Genomic DNA, 19,806 nt, shown 5'->3' with positions numbered 1-19,806 from the left:
TCACTCAAGTGAGTCACCACACCGTTAAGAGATTTGGGGGGCATTTTAATGTCACCAGTCTGTCTGAAAATACCCCTGGGGAGAGTGGTACAGCTCAGCAGACACACACACTCAGTGGGAGCTGGTCAGGACTGGAGATGTGTTTGACTCGGAGCAGCCGGCAGCTAAAGCCTCTGTGAAAGGCGGGGGGGGGGGGGGGGGGGGGGGGTTAAAAGAGTGTTAACAGAGTTATATCTGTTTCGAGTGATGCTGCGTTCACACTCGCGTTGCCGAATTTACTCAGATATTACCCGGAGTAACTGCCGTGTGATGTGAAAAAAAATATCTGGATCAGCTGGTCAGTATGTCACATAGGGCTGCAACATCGACTCGACAAAATTCGATTATTAAAAGTGTTGGCATCGAATTTCATTATCGATTTGTTTTGTTGCGCAATTTATGCGTCACTCGCCATGTTGCTGGGCCCTAAACTTTACCTTCAGAGCTCTGTCAATGCTGGCTGACTGAAACAAAGTAAAACAAAACCTCAACCTGCAGAGAGAGTAGAATGGAGCGAGGCAGAGGCAGAGGCAGAGGCTTGTTTGTATGCATAGAGTCAATGGAAGGCTGAGCCAGTCCTGGTAACAAAGAGCATCCAGTTGAAGAAAGAAATAACCACTGCACGGGCCTTGCAGTGGTTTCTACTATTACAATCAGTAGAAAAACCAAACTGTTACACTGATGGTTGTAACTTCTGTTCACGTGTGCTTTGGATGACTCTTGCAGAAAGAACGACGAGAGAGAGAGAGGCTGCAACGAATGTGAAGTGATGAACCAAACTTCATCTGCACACGACAGCCACTTGATCAGCACCAATATCGCATCCAATTGTATTGTTCTGCGCTCACATCTGGGCCGCTGCCCGCAAGCTTGCACTCAATATAGTAAATGTGCAGTTTCGGGTGCAGCGTGTGCAATTTTCAAATGAGCTTTTGTCTCAAGATAATCCTGTGCTGAGACCCGTAGCAGCCATGAACATGAGCGTTATAGAATCATCTCGTAAAGTACTTTAAACTATTGCCATTTTGTCGGCAATGAAGTTCATCATCATCTAGAGAGCATTTGGATACATCAAACTTGATAGGCTAAATGTTCTGAATGGTACTAATAATGACAAGAATTTATAATTACATTTTATAAAAACTCGCTCCAATTGTTCTTTGACCTAAACTCTTGACGACGTTCAATGGACAACATGCCGACTAAAAAAAAGACATCAAGTACATAACCCAGTAAAATGCAGATTTGAACTACCGAGAAGAATAATCGAGATAATCGAGAGCAAATAGTTCGATTTTCTACACTGACGGGGAAGTTACCACCTGAGATCCTTGTTATTCACCCAGGCGGCGCTTTCGCAACAAAGTCCCCCCCCCCCCCCCCCCCCCCCCCCGAGACCTGAGGCCCATTTAAAAACCTCAGCGGAAAGACGGCATAGAAAAAGACTCCTACTATTTACATAAAGTTAAATCTAATGTTGACACGTTTCTGGATTTTAATAATCCCATAAAGCTTTAAGAATCACAACGGCAAAAAAATATCCTCCGGAACGAGTCGAGACTTTCTCTCTTATCCGAAACACAAAATCAGCCCCGTGCCTGACTCGCACTGTACGTCAGAGTACATGAATAGGGTATTTTTCAGACATAATAGCAATTGTGTGATCTCGGTGGGTGTTTAATAGAGCCCATTGCTGTTCTGCACTCCACTCCTGTGGCAACATCTAATACCGAAATCTTTTCAAAAGCAAGAAACAATCCAATACTACTACACAGCAGCAGTGATCTACAGGCAAGCCTCCAGCTAAACCTCTGACAGGCGGGCCATGACGCAACTGAGCGGCAACTGCAGCATATCAATGCATTCAGGTGAAACGTATTTCACAACTCTACCTGAAACAGGCACCCATCCTTCAGATGTCACAACCCAAATGAGGTTGCAGATTAAACGGTTCATGGCTGTCTTTGGGTGTAGCAAATTAACATGTTTATTTGTAAAGGCTTGTTAAAAAAAAAATTGTGGTCTAAACAACATCCAGCGAGGTGAAATATTTTGATTTGAAATTAGAGCCCAAGACTTGAGGGCAACTTTAATGAGCAAGATGAAAGGAAACACAGTAGCAGCTGGCAAGTCAAAGTGCTGCTGCTGTGTTCAGGCACACCAGCAAAATGAGCCACTTTGTGTCCAGTACAGTTGAGGGCAGGAAGCGAGAGGATGGAGCTGGACCCTGGTGAAGTAAGTTTGTCCTCTGCTGTTTGAACCGAGGTACTACACAATATGAAAAAGGAGATGAGTTGTTGAAAGTTATTAGAACAGTGCAATAGGACAAGTTACTAAGGTTTAATATAAACGTGTGTGTGTGCGCGTGTGGCAGGGGTCTTCACAGAGCAACACTAACCAAACACAAACAAAAGCCTCAACCATGTTTAAACAGCTGCGCCTGATCTGAACTTGATCCTAAGGCAAGCTCAATGTTGCAAAAGCTGTAACAGCTCAGTTTCATAACCTTGTGAGTGCACAGGAGATGAAATGCATTAATGCTGATTGAGGCAAATGAACTGTAAGAAGTTGCAATTTTGTACGGGCCTCTCTCTCTGTGTGTGTGTGTGTGTGTGTGTGTGTGTGTGTGTGTGTGTGTGTGTGTGTGTGTGTGTGTGTGTGTGTGTGTGTGTGTGTGTGTGTGTGTGTGTGTGTGTGTGTGTGTGTGTGTGTGTGTGTGTGTGTGTGTGTGTGTGTGTGTGTGTGTGTGTGTGTGTGTGTGTGTGTGTGTGTGTGTGTGTGTGTGTGATGGTCCGGTGACCTATCCAGGGTGTGTCCTGCCTTCACCCATAGTTAGGTGAGCTTGGCTCCTGTGACTCCAGACTGGATAAAGTGGTATAGAAGATGAAGCTGTCTAAAGAAACAGCAAATCAATCAGGACCTCTATAGAACTCTATATTGAAATTCACTGGATAGAACACGATATAAATAAGCACAATGCTATATACACTCGTGTGTGATGAAAGATGTATTAATTATACCAAAATACTCATGTGGTAATTACACGTACATTACACGCATTCATTCGGTCAAGTAGGGGTGCACAGAGCCTTTGTTCAGCCTGGGACAGAACACATGGTTCTGTAGCCTTAATACCAGTTCACTTTTGTTAAAAAGCAGAGCCTTTTTTTTTCTTCCCAAAAGTATATAAATGATAGCAAACGTGAGAGGGAAGAAAAAACAAGGTCTGAAATCCACTGTTAGATAAATAAATAGCCCAAGTGGCTGAATGCGAACTCAACAACAGTTAACTTTAGGTCGATGTCGACCATAGCCGTATTAAATCAGCTGACCGGTTCATCGGTTGATCAGCTAAGCTGAAATTACAAATGTGTGATTTATTTTAACTGAGTAAACGAAAATAAACAAAGGCATCAATAGTGGTGTGAAACGGCCTCAGTCCGCCATGATGATGCTCACACGTTAGCATTCACACATCAGCTCCTGCCGCGGCCTTTAAACTCCGCGAAAAACAACACAGAGCCCCACAACATAACCCTGCCACTTACCAGCCCCTCGATCTGGATCTGTTTGACCGGAGAGTCCAGAGTCCCGCCTGTAGCAGCCATGTCTGTGGTGATGTCTGCTCCGGGGTGTGAACGAGAAGCTATCTGAGCCGCCGCACGCGGAAAAGGGAGGAACGTCTTAGTAACGGACGCTTCCGGTGAATGCACGTCCAGTTTTTCTGTCCGTGTGGAAACAAGCTCGCAGGGGCCTTAAAAATATGAAGCATTCCGGAATTTTGATTTAACAAAAACAATTGCACCACTAGAAAGTAATTGCACAATGAAAAAAGTCAGGTTTTAATACTCAAATTATGTATTCTTTTTTTTTTTCCATAATTGTTAATTCCTATCCCACCTCAAAAAACACTGACGTGCAACTGGTAGGACAGCAACATTGTCATGATAGTTTTTCTTAAAAGGCCGGTTGTAATTTTGAAGTTAAGTAACAGAATAACACAGAGGTAAATGAGTCTCAACAATTAACCTTTTTAATTGTGTAAAATACATTTGTTATTGAACTATTTACAAAGATTGTGAGCACCACGTGACTATCAAAGATCAGGAAAAAAAAAGATCTATTCCACTGACTGCAGTCTGGATTTTGATTGTGGGAGAATGTAATGCATTTCTTGGAGGCAAAATTTAGCACACCTCACTCAGATGTTTTCAGATTAAATCTTAACACCAACATTATTTTCAACATCTCTCATTTGATATTCTTCCCTCTGCATGAATTTTTCATCTCAGGCATGTTGGTATTTGTTGCTGCTCTATTTCGACTAAAACTAAAGTTAAATATAATGATGGAAACAGTACAAGGATCGTGTCATTTTGATGGGCACAAAGTCAGCTTGTATTTCAATAAATGTAGTTTATCATTACTTCTGTCAAATTTCAAGTTCTCGAGTGCCGTGTCATTGACATCGGGGACAGATTCAGCCTTGATTTTGAAACATGTCATGTTTAGGTTTTTTTGTGCTGGATTAAAACACCCAGTAGATTAGCATGTGATGTTAGAACATTCCTTTCGTTTCTTACCACAGTGAACACATAATACCACCAGCTAATTCATGTTTAATTATGTAAGACTTCTTCGTCAAGAAGCCCACTGGCTTAAAATCTGCAGTTGTTCAATGAAGTACTGCAACTTTAACAATCCCAAAATACAACGAAGTCAACCACTGCTCCTGACAAATCGAGTCATGAAAACCAAATTTATATTTTCATTCAAGTTGTCTTCAAATAAAAAAAAACAAAAAAAACACATTACTTATCCAAGTACTTAAAACACTTTATTTCAAATCTTTACAGATGTATCACAACTAGAAGTGACCCCAAGACTAAAAAGGTGGGATCGTGTAACAAGTACATTACCTAGTTACATAATGCAAAAAGGTGAATAAGCATAAACGTAAAAAGGTACAAAAAAAAATTTACATAAAGTTGAAAAACTGCTTGAATTATACATCTGAGACATGATATTGATCATGAGATTTACGAATTTTTGTTGTCGGATTGATTGAATCGAGGAATCAGTGCAACGAGGAGACGGTGGGAGAAGTTACACTTTGGAGTAAAGGAACAGTACCTTTCCAGAACATGTAGAGTCCGTTCATTATTCAACGTGAAATACAGGGGCCTTTATCTAAAATCTGAAACGTTTCGGTTGATTGAGGGGAAAAAGGTACAAAACGTATGGAATGAGCAGACAACAGAAATTTTACTTACAAAACATAATGAAGCAAAGTTTTTAAACTGGTGACTGTAAAAGGTTGCTTTATAAATATACTTGTTTAACATTCTTCTTCCTCCTTTTGAACCGAGAACACTGCATAATTCCATTTGTAGTACAGTAAAATCCTTTCTTTTATTTTATTTTTTTTAGATTTCTGTCCCCCTTCCCCCACTAGATCCTCCCCCTTCCCCAGGGAAAAAGAAGAAAAAAAAAAAATAACAGAACAAGGGTCGACAGGAAAACACAATAAAAAGGCAAAAAAGTCGAGTAATTTAAAAAAAAGGTATGTCTGTTGCAAGCAGTGTTTGTCTGTTCTTCCGATGTCTAAATAAGGTGGAATCTTGGTCCAGCGGTGGCGATGATGTCGCTGTAGGGCTCCGTCTGGGTCACTTCGATGGCTTGCTGCTTCTTCAGGACCAGGAAACTGTAAAACTTTGCAGCTGCTTGCTTTTTGTTGTTGTTCCGGCACAAGTCGAGCAGGCTGACTGAGTCAGCACCAGTCTTGGCCATGACGCGCTGGTGGGACAAAGGACAGGCACTCAAGTTTAATTAGTGATTAAAATTCCTCTATCGAGACAAAAAAAAGAGCTCGGAGCCAGTTGGTGCACTCCTTTTTTTTCTTTTTAAATAAATCATCCCAAAAGGAAAAAATAAACACTGCTCATAAAATTCTTAAAGAAGCAATTCAATTATTCAAATAGATTTACAAAGATGACCATTTCAGACGAAGTCAAATCTGGTTCCTGGACATTGCAAATAACAGCTCCTCACCTGGAGACCATGTAGCATTTGCTGGGTTCTCTTGTTCCATCTCTTCTCCTCCTGATCCTGGTCTCCAGCCTGGCCTTCCTCATCCTGAGAACCAGAGGAAAAGTAATCAGGACCAACTTGTCAGGACTCGCATCAGGACATAAGAACCAGTTTCCCCCCGGCCTTACCTCTTCCTCGTCGCTGTCGCCTTTCTTGTCTTTTTCTTTCTCACCAAGAAGGTCAAGCTCGGGTACAAGCTGTGTGAGGTTGACACTGGTCTCCTCTGGGGGCAGATCCACCTGAGGCATGTCTAACCTCTGGGACAGGACAGAGCGGTCCACCACCTGCTGCTGCTCCAACGAAGCCATCTGAAAGAGGGAAAGGAAATGTGGCATCAAGCGTATAAAATCTAGTGTGAAATAGAAGTCATCAAGCATGTTGAACTTACAGATTCAGAAAAGCAGCAACTAATTAGGAGTTAATTTGCTGTGTTATCAGTAATAACTTGAACAACTGTTGGGAGTTTAACCATTTTGAAGACTTCCATACTAAGAATACTGGCAAATTTCATTCCCAGACAAGACAAATAAAACGTAGATGATGAGCACTCACTGGAAGGGTGCTCTCTTTGTCAAGGGTTTTGCGTTTGACACCGCGGGGAGTGGAAGGAGGGGGCATGGCAGTTTCATCCAAGCTTGTCCTGCTTCCCTCCATCGTGGAGGCTGCCAGGATGCTGGGCTCCTCCATGATGGTTTGGTCTGAAAAGAGACACGAAACTTAATGAGATGTCAAAACGCGTGCAGGCGATACGAAGGTGTCCGTTAGGACCTTCCGACTGATTACACCTTCACACCAGCTCCAGCCTGACTTACCAATTACGTCTCTATGCTGACTCATGACGTCGTCCCGAGGAACCTCTGGGTTCTCCAGCTCTTTGAGGAACTCGTCCAGGCTGTCTGCCTCGCCGCCCTTCCTCCTCTTCCTCATCTCATCTGGCACCAGAGGTGTCAGGCAGCGCGTGAACATCTGACAGATATTTAACAGTTAGACTTTATTCAGTTTTTAGAGAACTCACATAAGAACAAAGAAAAAACTAAAAAATTAATAAAATATGCATCGACACGTTTCCCTTTCAGTATTCAGGATGGGTGAGATGAGGGCGTGAAGGAACAGGGAATAGAGACAGAAAAAAGAAACACCATCATTTCCTCCACCTCCTTTTCTTGCTCCAATTTGTAAAACACGATCAGAATGTCAATGCTAAAGACAATGTTACAACTCTTCTCTCCTCTTTCATGACTCCGGCTGACCTATTTGGAGCAGCAGACTGAAGTGTTTGAGAGTGATTCCAGTCAGACAGCCGACACCTATACTTAATTTTTTTTTAAACACTTCAGAATGCATATAGGCATTTATTCTGCAATACATCAAAAGGTATGGCAGCGGTTTGATACCTTGAGCAGTCTGGCGTTCCAGAGGGGCTGAGCAGGGAGAGAGAAGAGCTTCTCCACTCCGCCTGTCTCCTTCCACATCATGAGCTTCTTGGTGGGGGGGGCGAGGTCCAAGGTGGTTACAATGTCTGAGTAGTCGGACAGCTGGGCCCTGATGGTCTTACTGTCCAACTCTTTCACACTGTCGACAATCAGTTTCCTCTTGCGCTTGGCCTTTGTCTCTTTCACTGCAAACAAGAAGAAAAACACATGGGTTGTCACTTCACCAAAGCTGTGGCTCTAGAGCAGGGGTGTCCAAACTCGGTCCTGGGGGGGCCAGCGTCCTACAGGGTTTAGCGCTCCCCCAGTTGCAACACACCTAATTGCAATGCAGGGCTCGTTATTGGGCTTTTTCACAACCTTGGTGATGACATCATCATTAGATTCAGGTATGCTGAAGCAGGGAGAACTAAAACATGCAGGACACCGGCCCTCCAGGACCGAGTTTTCACAAACCTGCTCGAGAGGGAGTTCCACAAGTTGTTTCTTTTGTTCATTAAACAAAACAGTCATGTTTCATGTACAATCAACTCAGTTGTGACAAGAAGAATAACGGCACGCTGGACTCAAGTGCTTTGCTAATGTACTGCTAAATGCTGTTTCTTCAACATGTCATTCATTCATAACATTGCAGGCAATCACTCTGAAACGATTATAGGACTGTTGGCAGGAAGTGTAGCACCATGTTTACACAGAACAGAATATATCAGTATTTCCACCAGATCAATTCTTAATCAATGTGTAGCAAAAGAAATAACAAATGAAAACTTTGACACAAGAACACAACTTTACATTCCCTCCAGCAAAGGCTCTTACCAGTGATGTCAATCGGCTCCAGCGCGAAGGCCTCCTCCTCATTGTGAACCAGAGTGGTCTGCTCGGTGTGGTCAGCCATTGCTGGCAGAGTCTCTGCTGGACAAGAATCTGGGCTGTCTGGACCCGCTGGATGGACAAAGAAATACAATTCAAATTGAAGCAGCAGCTCATTACACATCACACAACTAATGACACCCGACCATGTAGGTTTTTATCAGTTACTTTTTGGAAAAAAAAGATGAATACCTGCTTGTTTCTGCCTTTTTGTAATGCAATCACTCATTGGAGCTGCACTGTATCTTTATTTACTCTTGTTGTGCATTCACCATTTAGTTTTCTGGTTGGTCCCGTTCTAATCTTTCATTATTTTATTCTTATGTCATTTCTCTGCGTTCCTTGCTATTTCTGATTGCCAATATAACGCGCAGATTTCCTAATTCAGTTTTACTTACGTGACTGGAGGTTGTCAAAGTCATCTTCATCATCTCCATGATCTGGAGGCATCATGACGCTTTCTGTGATCACTGGAGGATCATCAAAGATTCCACCTCCATCTTCAGAGCTCAGAAGCTTGTCGACTGATAAATAAGAGAAAAATTGTTATATGAAATCTTCAACTTTCACAGTAGTCCTGCTGAGTGAAAATAACATCTCTGTCACATTGCACTCACCTAGCATTCCCCCATCAGTGTTGCCCAGTGAACCATCCCCAAAGTCATCATACTCCATGTGGTTGGATTTATCGGGGAGATTGGCCGGTCCAGGCTCAGTCTCAAGCAGAAGGTTAGAGGCCGTCGTTCCATGCATGATATCCTCCTCGAACGTGCTCGCGTCACGCATCATCTCTCTGTCGTCCATACCAAAGTCAGCTGAAGAGCACAGCAGTTCATCACATCAATACAGCATGTGAACAGTCGTACTTTGCCTCTTTCACATAACCTTGATATTATCTTCTATCAAAAATGTACGTAATTTAAAACACGTTTAATTCATAACTCCACAGATGCAGCGTGATGTTTTCATATGAAGCTGATGTGGTGAAAGATATCGGCATGTCAGTTGTGTCGTACCAAAGTCATTGTCTTGCAAGAGACTGAGGTTGCCGACGTCTTCCCGCATTGTGATTTCCTCTACTCTGCTCTGGTTCAGGGTGAACTGCTGGGCCACGTCGATGTCACTGTTCAAAAAGACACATAACAATGAAAAGATGCATGACGGATGAGTGGAAGGGCTTCACCAATTATCAATATCAAGCATAGACATTATGTACCCAGAGATGCTTGTTTTCAAAAAGAAAGGTACTGTGGAGTTGTAAGTTGTGTTAGCCGGCTTTTAGGAGGAATGATGGCAGATAAAACTAGATGTACATATGGTTAACACATTCAAATACAAAAGGCATCTAAACTAGCAGCAAAATATAAATTTACTTGTGGAAAGCAAGCAAAGAATTCTGATTCAAACAAGAATACTGTGACTGGATTAGACACAGTTAGTGAAAAGCTCTGGGGGGGACAGCATGCAGAAATGCACCGGACAAAACATGACAGGTGAAACAAACAAGCGCATAAACAACATCAATACAAACGGAAAAGAGAGACCAGTAAAATGATAGTAGTAAAAGTAATTAACTCACTCCAGGTCAGGTAGTGGCTGGTCAAAGTCATGGAACTCCTCCGGCAAAGTGATGGCATTGTATGCCGCCTCTCGGTTTTCCTCCGGTAGATCCACCACACCTGAGCACAAAGTAACATGATGATGGCACATACCGTCGTCCACTGTGTGGTGACTCATGAAAAGTAACCACCCGATCCAGTACAAATTTATAAAAAAAAATAACTCTGTGGCCTTCCATGAAAAAAAAAAACCACAACTGGTTTTCAGCAGCACTTTCACTTCTCCTCACCTGGTCTGAAAGCCATTTTGATCTTAATGAAGGCTTCATTACAGTCGGCAAGCAGGTACTTGGCCTTCCTGTGGTAGATTCTCACCACCCCAAGGAGCAAATGGCCTGATGTACGCAAAGCCATCTTCACCTACAAGAAAAAATTTAATAAAAATAACATTAAAGAAATGACACAAGTAAAAAGCAAGTTGGAGAGTGTTTGATAAATAGGATGGACACCACTTCCCACAACCAACAACACTGCCCCTAAAATACAAAGTGTACACAAAGACATATACTTGACCCATTACCTTTGGCGAGATGATGCTCTCCACACTGCTCTCCAGGTTGCATTCAAAGACATGGGCCTTGGTAAGCTTCTTGTCCCAATGGGCCGCCAGCCAGATCTTGGCCAGCGGCCCACGTTTGCTGAGGACAAAGTGGGCGTAGAACATTGCCCTGGCTCCCCTGGGTCACACACACACACTGATATGGTGTACCTGGAAAGCATGATTGAAAAGTGTGTGAAAACCTTTCACATGTCAATTGAGCAAAACAAAACAGTGATTTAAACTACACAGGACACCATTTTCAACTAACTTGAACAAAATATAACAACAGGTGTCCAAAAAAATATGCCGCGGTTAATTTAGTAGAAATTATTTTACAAACTACCCAGAATACGAACTTGTGATTCACAATAGGCTTCCTGGACCACATGTTAGAAAACATAACTTGCTCCATACCCTGAATACTTGCTCCATACCCTGAATATCAAGTTCAAACAAGCCAGTGATTATCTTCAATGGATTCAAGTGGTACAACTTGAACTGAGGCAAGTAACAAAAACTTAATTGTATTATTCTTGGTTGATTAGTGGATTGACACCTGATAAGAGACAAGCAAGTCAATTTTATTCAAAAACGCAGTCAATTGAATTTCTAATAATCGCACACCGCTTATTTAGTTAGCTGTCCCGTATATTGAAAAACCCTTTAAGGCAGATAAATGAGCAGAATTTGAACTACTGTACAGAAAATTAACAGTAACTTGGTAGAGCTTATAAAAGGGGTGGAGGTGCCATACGAGCTCCAGTAAACATACATCCTTCAAATATAACTAAATAACCACTACATGCTATCCGGTGATGGTAAATTGGAAGAAATCCACATATTCATGTACGAATCCAGAGAAACAGATTATTCTGTCGCGATCAAAACAAGCGTTGACTTCATTCAAGTTCCGCCTTTTTTCCCACTCCTGGAGGCAAACACTACAAACGCACGTTTTCCTACGAAAGATCCTTTCAACTTTTAGGAAACACAATCAACTCAGATTTTCGCAGCTCTTTTGATTAGACTTTAGTGAAATTGGCCTTCGCGAAGCTTGTAACGTAAAAAGCGCCAAAGGCTGGTCGACGCCAGTAAGTAGTCGGCGCCATGAAGTGGGATGAACTAAATTAGCCGCCAGCTAACTACAAAAGGAGCTATGAATGCGTCGGCGGTCCACACGTACGTTTAAGGCAAATTAATTAAGATTAAGTTAAAATATTTCGTAGCGGAAGAGTAGTAATATTGGAGTCAGGAAAACAAAGTGAAGCGCAGGGAAAGAACGCGCTCTCAAGCTCGCTAATACTTTTTTTCCCCCTCAGTGCCAGTACGAGGCTGTCGTTAGCTGTTGGCTAACGGCTCTTCGTACAGTAAAGGCCGCGGCGAATAAACTCAAACATGCATGCTCACTTCGCCTCGTAAAATACAGAAAACTACGCACAAACAATTCCGCTGCAAACACACTTACCGACTGTACCCCTCCTAGAGTGAAATCCCAATTATTATGTTATATCTCCCAGTGAATGCCCCCCTGTTGTACTCATTAAAACAGCCAAGATGGCGCCAGTCGCCTTCCTCCCGCTCAGCGCTGTCCTTTTAAAAACGGCAGGATGTTTACAGTCAAACATGGCGGAGGAGGAGTCTGACGCCGAGACCCTGCTTGCTGTGAGCACACAGTGCAGGTAGAGGGCGCTGTGGCGCACACTCACTGCCTGCTGTGAGCCCGGAGTGCAGATAGAGGGCGCTGTGGCACACACACCATCACCGCAGCCACTGGTAATGACATTGTGGACGCAAAATACACAAGTAAATTCACTCATTGAGTATACATCCAAATCTAATAAATTCCCCACACCAGATTTTAGTCAAGATTTTTGTCACGAGCATAATTATTCTCTCTCTCTCTCTCTCTCTCTCTCTCTCTCTCTCTCTCTCTATGTATATATTGATCAATCATTGTTTCAAGGAGTCTATATTACATATAGTATATACATTTACACATGGATGCATTTCCAATCCCATCATACTCTTCATGTCTATTCTGTGTTGATGTCTTTTCAATGACAGTTTGACAAGACATATCAGGAGACACACACACAGGCAGCGGCAAATTATTAATTAGAGTATTATAATTGATTATGCCATTAATAATTACTTCATTTAATTTCAGTGCCCCAGTTTTCTGCCTTCGGTGTCACTCACGCTGCCCCATTTTTTCCGGAGCTCAGCTATCTTAGAGTACTAATTCATTAATTAAATTATTGTTAAATGGATGAAAGAATCAATGAAGTCAGGTCAACTTAAAGAAAATGTCAAGACAGAAAAGAAGTTTAAAGCAGGAGGAAACAGTTTTAAACACCCCTACCAAAGCTTAACACATCCAATATGAAAAAAAAAACAACACACACACACACAAAAACAATCCTAGCTGCGAGCCGGTCATCCATGCAGACTGGAAAACCAATTTCCCAACGGTATATTAGATAGAGAGATGAGGAACATGCCCGACAGACAAACTGATTTGTCTACAATCAAATTGTGAAATGCACTAAAGCGGATTTGTTTCATAGGCAACAGCAGCTGTTGCAGAAAAGCTGCTGCCAGTTGGGCATGTTTATGATTTACCAGCAGCTGAGCTTCACATCATTGTTGTACCGAGTTCGACTTATTAGCATTGTTTAAGACTCAATTTGAACAATAATCTTAAGCTGCATGAGGCGAAGGTCCGTGTCTGAATGGAGGACAAGTGACATTCGATAGGCTCGATAATTCTGATAATGGCAGTGACTATCCTCTGGGAGAGAGAGGTCATTCCCTCAGTGTGACCATATATTTGTACAAATGGAATGCAGAATCATGTTATATGAGACATTTATTGGATATTTCACAGTTTATTCATTTCTCATCCAAGAAAAACAACCAAATATGACTCTATGCTTGCAAATGGATTTAGGAGAGACCAAAGCACGATTCGCCGTTGAGATTGCCTCCCGCAGCACGCGAGGAAAGTGGTGGTAGAACACATTCTGACACTGCCATGTCTGTGTGGTGACGCGGCTTTTGGCTCCCATCTGTTTAACAAGATCATTTCATCCAGATAGTAGTTGATTGCTGTCTGGCGTTGTGATGTGGCAAACACGTCTCAACAGCCTCAGAGAAAGCAGCCTCTTCTGTGCCGAGCCTCGGTCCCGATGAGCTGCTTTGTTTGATGTGCAAGGTGTGAGTCACAAAGCCTGAACATCTGATTATCCCGACATACCGAGACAGGAGCGTGTTATTATCCACCCAGCTGCATGGAGTAAAACGTCTTGTCCTTTGGATGCGCTCATATGTACATGGTTATGCAGACAAACAGGCAGAACTTAATCAGAGGATATGACTGTTTGGAGAGGCAGATTTTTATCAGGGTGTATAATGAAGCATTGGATTCTTTGAATCCTGCCAAACGCATCGTTTCTGGCTATCAGTGTGCCGTAATGCTCCTAATCTTTATGGATTCAATTACGTTGCCGCAGGGAGACCCTTGGGGTGATCAGTAATGCAACGGTTCCACTCAAAAGTGCATATTTACATCTTGTGAAGCATATGCGCCTTTGAATTAAATCCGACACAATCAGGGAGCAATTTCATCTTTGAGTTGAAATAGTGAACAAGCAAAATATTTCTCTCCCAAATATACAGTCAATCCACCGACTGTTGAAACGCTGAACACATGTTCTGCATTTTGGCTCTTTACACCACTGCAGTGAATTTGAAGCCAATCAGTCAAGATCCAGACTTTCAACTTTGAGGAAAAACAACACGTCCATCCAGCAGCATCTGACGAGGTCTATTCAAGACTGGAGGTTGCAAAGACGTCCTGTGTCAACCTCCATAAGAGAAAGTCACCATACACACACTTCCACTATATTGGTCTGTCTAATAACCTTTGGCCACTGACAAATGTGAAGGGCAGTTGAAATCCCTACGTCATTCACCTGATTTGGGGCGTAAAGTTAAAGCAGAGTCTTGATTGTTTCATTTCAAATCCATTGTTTTGGTTTACAGAGCCCAAATGCTCACAATGAAACCACTGTTCAAAGCTAAACCAACCAGACGGTAAAGAATCTGCAGAACTAATTCAAACTTCCAAAGTACAAGATAAAAGAATTCATAATGCACGGTGTGTGTTTTTAAAAGAAACTTTAATTCGCTCGAAGACAGACGCCGCCATGATGGAAAAATCCCCCACATACCAAGATAGACGGTTTGGATACAATCAAAAGAATCCAAAAGCGGCAGAGAATAATCTTTCTTCCCTTTCCAAGGTTTGAGTTAACATGTTTCAGCGATATCTAAAGCACGGCTGACAGGAGCAGAGGGGAGCAACTCCGGTTTGGCTCGGATTCGCCCCAGTCAATCCAACAGCAGCGAGGAGTCCTGCATGCAAAACGGAGTTCCATCTCCACTGCAGATGCACATCTCACCAACAGGATTAAGAAAGTCTGCACTAATTTGCATACCATTAAATTACACCAGAAGACTTTGGCGGTGGACGGGGCCCCCAGGGTGCAGCGAAACTCTCAAGCGGCAAGATCTGTGAAGGGATTTTATTCCCCCTAAAATGGAGCATTTTCAGTCACTACACATCTGGATCGTGTGCTTTTTTTGTTGTTGTTGTCCCCCCTCTCCTGATTTAGACCACAGCACACAGAGTGGATGTCCTGTTTGTGTGACTGTCCAAATGGTTTCCTTTTGGCGTGACGCAAGATAATTCATCCTGAGTGGGCACTCGTCCAGCTTTCGCATCGGGCGGATCTCTGAGAGTTTGGTGTACGTGTATATATATATATATATATTATATATGTGTGTGCGTTTGGGGCTGCAATCTCCTCTGTAGCTGTTGCTCCAGCTGAGTTGGCAGCTCTCATGCACCACGGGATCATCCTGGATAGATGCTGTTATTTATGCAGCGTGTCTAAACCAATCATCCTCACACAGATTTATGTAAACACTGCAGTTTCTTGGCAAGGGACAAAGTTCATACACGCACACGGAGGTATGAACCAAACACACAAAATGTGTTTACGGTAAATAGGTTGCAGATATGTCTGGGAGCATATCAGTCACACCACACTGCAGTCATGAAACATTCAAACATGTGAAGAAACATAAAGACGTCCTTTTATGTCAAAAAGTTTATTTGTTGATTCCCACCCCCCCCCTCATTTGTTTTTATAAAATTCATTTACAAAAATCAGGTGTTTCCTCGATTCTTCCATTTTTTATCTCTCTAAAATAAGATCTGCAGTCATGGGAGAGAGCGAAGGAAGCAGGCAGAGAATTCTTTGAGACACAGTCCTGTCTGAAAAGTACTGCGTGCATGTGAATTATGTGGATTACATGTGTTACTATGAGTGTGAGGAACGGGTGGAGGTGGGGTTTTGGGACCTCGCGTGTGTATTAATACGAGGCCGTGTGTGTTGGGGTTGAGTCTAACGAGACCTTGAAAGACGCTTCTTTAACAGAAAAGGCAGGAATGTTAGTTTCAGCTGTGCGGTCGTGAGTCTTAGTAGCATTCCAGTGGTACACAGTATCATTTAGGGTTGCTGTTATGTGTTGCTGGATGCTGATAAAGAAAAAAGGAAAAAAGAAAAGAAAAAGGGACCCGTTACTTGCACAAGGCAGATAAATGAAAAAAGTTTTTCTTCTGAAGGCACATCAATCTAAAGCCCCCCCCCCCCCCCTGCCCTCTGCATCGCCACCTCGAGAGAAGAAAAGAAACAAGATAGAGGAAAGTGTCATCTTAAATATTGCACCAAGTCCTTCTCTGAAATGTGGTTCTGTTTACGACTATACACAGCTGTCTTGATAGCACTGTGTTTACTTATACAAGGATTGTTTATTTGCTGTCAAGCTGATAGCACATTCTCAAAAAGTGAAAACACAGAGCCGCGGCCGTCTCTGCAGATTTCTCTCCTGCGTAAAGCGCTCCCCTCCTCTCCATCTCAATTTTTCGACATGGAACAGAAATGTTTGGTGGACAAAATGAATTGGAGAACGCGTGGCATTCCTTGAATCAAAGTACAGTTGTAACCCAGCAGTGTGGAATAAAAAGAAAGAAAAAGATGTTATATTTGTATAGAAGTTCTTCCAAGATTTAAATGGCAGGGAAAGCTCACTCAATGTTTACGTTTTGAAACCATCTTGGACTTGAGATTCTTGAAGGGGGAAAAACAAAACAAAACAAAACATGATATGACACCAAAATAAAAAAAATGACAGAAACAGAGCTTGAATGTTTAAAAACCCAACTTCCTGTTCCACAGACATTCTCCAGTCAACGCAGCGCACGAGATATGTCTCTCCGAGTTAAGACCAATTCAAAGGGAGCGACGGAGACGTCACTTCTGGAAAACACTTCTTGCCATCCCTCTTTTTCATCAGCCGACTGCAGGTGGCTCAAGGGCCGTGGCACGACACCAATGTGACGTTCTGATGACCACACGTGAGAGAGAGATGGTGGAAGCACAAAACCACATGAGTGACATGGAGCTTTTAAGCAGCGTAATAAAATACTTGGTGGGAGCCGTGAGTTGGATCACAGCTGCAAATGAAAATTGGAATGAAATGGTAAGTTTTGCTCGGTGAAAACCTCCGAGTACGTGTCAGTCATCAGTGAAATTGTCACAGGACAGCATGAAATCAGGACTTGTAGCAGGCGTTCTCAAGATGTAGGACCTCCAGGAGTTGATTTGAATTATGGATACTCCCCAACTGTTGTTACACTTATGGTGCGGCCCTATAACTCGTTTGAACCGTGGAAGTCCAAGTTTTAGTAAAGTAATTACTCGTTCAATCCTGCATTTATTTCATTTTATAAAGAGCTCTCCTGAAGATCGTTGGCACATGGGGATCATTTTTTTCTTTTTCATTCAACTCAATATAAACTGCTTTATTACATTTCGATTCAAAAAATATGACCATTGACCTGGAGAGTTTACTACAAAACTCGGCAACGTTAAGAGTGAAGTTAATCCCAAATCATATCTAAAAAGCAGCGAGACCACGGTGCTGGTTGCGCACCATGTCTTTTCTCTCAGACTCCAGATCCCAACATCACGAGATTAAACTGCGAGGCACTGTGAATGTCAGATTAACAACCCCAACACGGCTCCATGGTCTCTGTGTCCACCCCAGTTCGTTTGAGTTAAGACATTATATCGAGAGTAGTGCTGGCCATTCACTCACTGTATAAAAAAATAGCTAAACACAATCCAAAATAGTGTTATCCTCTTCACAATTATCAATAATATTCTGTCAGCAAAAAACTTTCAAGAACCTGTGCGTAGTGTAGCGAGCACAACAGTCAGCAGGTTGGACTTGGGAGTGGTTGGCCAGTGCTTGGACACTCCCACGACCTCTTCAGTTCAATGTGGAGCCGTCCCCGAGTCCTCAGGTGTCCCTCGTCATTGTGTATAAAGTAGAGTGTGTGTGTGCTCAGTCAACGTAAGAGCAGGAACAGACAGGAGAAGCTGATGGACAGTGACGGAGACAGAAAAAATGTGGTCTCAAAATCTGTTCTGCTTTGTTCTCTCTCTTTCTTTCTCTGTACCTAATCCAATTTGCTTCTGCACTGAGCCAGCCACACGATTATGGACAGGCTCTGCACTTCCTTATAGGTCCGCCCCCTCACTCTTTCATTGTCGTGTCCAGAGAGCGGGGGGGCTCAGGAGGGTTATAGCCTCTCTATGTCCCTGTATTTCTTTCGTAGTATTGACACCTGGTCTTTAAACAGGACAGGGTCCAGCCTCATCTGAGAGTGGACCAACGGCATGGTGCCAAACCAGTTGGCAAACTTGTTCATGCAGGTCTGACGCTGGGCAAAATGGTCCGGGTCGGCCCAGCGAGACGCACGGGAGCTCTGGAGACGGGAAGTGGTGGGCGGTGATGGGAGAGGGAGAGGGAGAGGGGACGGTTGGAATGGAGACAGGGTGAGGGAGAAAAGAGATCAACAAAATGAATGACGCTTCAGTGAGCATATTGAACTTTCAGACTCCTTGAAAATGATTATAACGACTTCAAACAACAGGCTCTATTGGAAGACTAAAGAAAAGTGCTCGGTTTGTCAGGGGTACCATGCTGCATCTCTTCTAAAAGGGCAAGGTAAATGAGGCTTACCTGTGTCATCATGGTCTCCTTGTACTGTTTCTTTTGCGTCACTTTGATGGGTGGTAGTTTGGACACGGACGACACCAGAAAATTCATCAAAATGTCCTCACAGTTTGACATCTGGTCGACCATGGTCGTCAGACTGGCTGGAAGGTAGGTGGTATACAGGTGGTGGTAGTATCTAAGGGAGAGGAGTGAGCGTGAGAGGAGGGGACAGACAACTACAAAACCAAGCGTGTCATTATCAATTCAAATTGAAAACAAGAGCGGTCGTACTTATGATAGATGGCGGCTCCTGTCAGCACCATGGAGTAGTCATTGGTCCATTTGGAAGTGTAGCCCCACCGCTCCTTGTTGCTGTCCCAGAAGTGGCTCCGGGCCGGATAACCAACGATGCGGTCAGGGAAACTCTGCCACACGGTGAAGGCGAAGTCCACCTGGATCCAGAAGAATAATTTTTTTTTTTTTTAAGAACTTCTAGATCAAATAATGTTGAAATATCCCTGAACGTTTTGTTGCATTTACCTCTGTGGTAGAAAGTACAGTGTCCTCATCCAGACTGAGCACAGCATCAGTGGGGATGGTGTTGTAGGGCAGAAAGCGGCTGCTTATCACCTGGTGGGATTTGCAAAACACACAAACAATGGGACTGGGAGCTGGAAGTGAGTAAACAGTATTTACCATGCAGTCCAACACCAACTATCGCGGTATAAACAGAACCCACTTGAGCACAAGTGATATGCAGCTGCCTGACAACCAGCGCTAATAGTTTCTTCATATCGGCTTGTGCGAAGTTGTTTGATCTTGCCGCGGTAACATCAGGAGTCAGACACGACGCCAATGACGGTACAAATACGGCATTTAACTGATGAGCTTCAAACTACTGATAGAAAATCTACAGGCAGTGGAGTGTTTTCCCTCCCAGATGAGCTCCGCTGCCTTGGTTTTTTGGCATGTATTTATGCTAATAACTGAATGACAAATTCTCACGGGGTGGTTTTAGATTCTAGAAATGTATGCATATTGATGTAAACACAAGTTTGAAATGGAGGTAGCATGTGGATTTTTA

General features: G+C 43.0%; 3 protein-coding genes across 3 annotated transcripts in view; all 3 read right to left on the bottom strand.

The window, feature by feature from the left end:
* The window catches only part of LOC308114424 (eukaryotic translation initiation factor 3 subunit H), a 58,241-nt gene extending 54,499 nt beyond the window's left edge, over positions 1-3,742 (bottom strand). Inside the window, exon 1 of the mRNA XM_080471292.1 lies at positions 3,588-3,742. Within this exon, the coding sequence (XP_080327418.1) occupies positions 3,588-3,647 (60 nt within the window). The 5' untranslated portion in view covers positions 3,648-3,742. The remainder of the gene's footprint in view (positions 1-3,587) is intronic.
* Positions 3,743-4,861: 1,119 nt separating this feature from the next.
* On the bottom strand, positions 4,862-12,243 carry LOC308114097 (double-strand-break repair protein rad21 homolog A-like). The gene is made up of 14 exons (XM_080470744.1): positions 12,055-12,243; positions 10,569-10,757; positions 10,279-10,408; positions 10,009-10,108; positions 9,446-9,552; positions 9,047-9,244; positions 8,828-8,953; positions 8,376-8,501; positions 7,524-7,747; positions 6,942-7,095; positions 6,682-6,827; positions 6,258-6,437; positions 6,091-6,174; positions 4,862-5,835 (listed from the first exon to the last, which is right to left on the bottom strand). Exons 2-14 carry the CDS (start codon positions 10,710-10,712, stop codon positions 5,644-5,646), a joined length of 1,911 nt encoding a protein of 636 aa, XP_080326870.1. The 5' UTR covers positions 10,713-10,757; positions 12,055-12,243; the 3' UTR covers positions 4,862-5,643.
* A 3,509-nt stretch (positions 12,244-15,752) lies between these two features.
* Positions 15,753-19,806, bottom strand: part of LOC308114727 (exostosin-1a-like) — a 36,885-nt gene continuing 32,831 nt past the window's right edge. Inside the window, exons 8-11 of the mRNA XM_080471836.1 lie at positions 19,263-19,352; positions 19,014-19,174; positions 18,747-18,918; positions 15,753-18,489 (exon numbers count right to left, since the gene is read on the bottom strand). Of these exons, the coding sequence (XP_080327962.1) occupies positions 18,304-18,489; positions 18,747-18,918; positions 19,014-19,174; positions 19,263-19,352 (609 nt within the window). The 3' untranslated portion in view covers positions 15,753-18,303. The remainder of the gene's footprint in view (positions 18,490-18,746; positions 18,919-19,013; positions 19,175-19,262; positions 19,353-19,806) is intronic.

This window comes from Lipophrys pholis (genome assembly GCF_963383615.2).
Source record: "Lipophrys pholis genome assembly, chromosome: 9".
In the NCBI taxonomy this organism is placed as follows: Eukaryota; Metazoa; Chordata; class Actinopteri; order Blenniiformes; family Blenniidae; genus Lipophrys; species Lipophrys pholis.
The sequence above is the reverse complement of the archived record's forward strand: the minus strand, read 5'-3'. Positions and strand labels throughout refer to the sequence as shown.

Coding starts and splice junctions, on each gene's coding strand:
- LOC308114097 (XM_080470744.1), bottom strand. CDS start 10,712: ATGTTCTACGCCCACTTTGTCCTCAGCAAACGTGGGCCGCTGGCCAAG. Junction 7,748..8,375: donor GGAGCCGATTGACATCACTG/GTAAGAGCCTTT, acceptor TCTTGTTTGCAG/TGAAAGAGACAAAGGCCAAG. Junction 6,175..6,257: donor GCGACAGCGACGAGGAAGAG/GTAAGGCCGGGG, acceptor TCTGGTTCTCAG/GATGAGGAAGGCCAGGCTGG.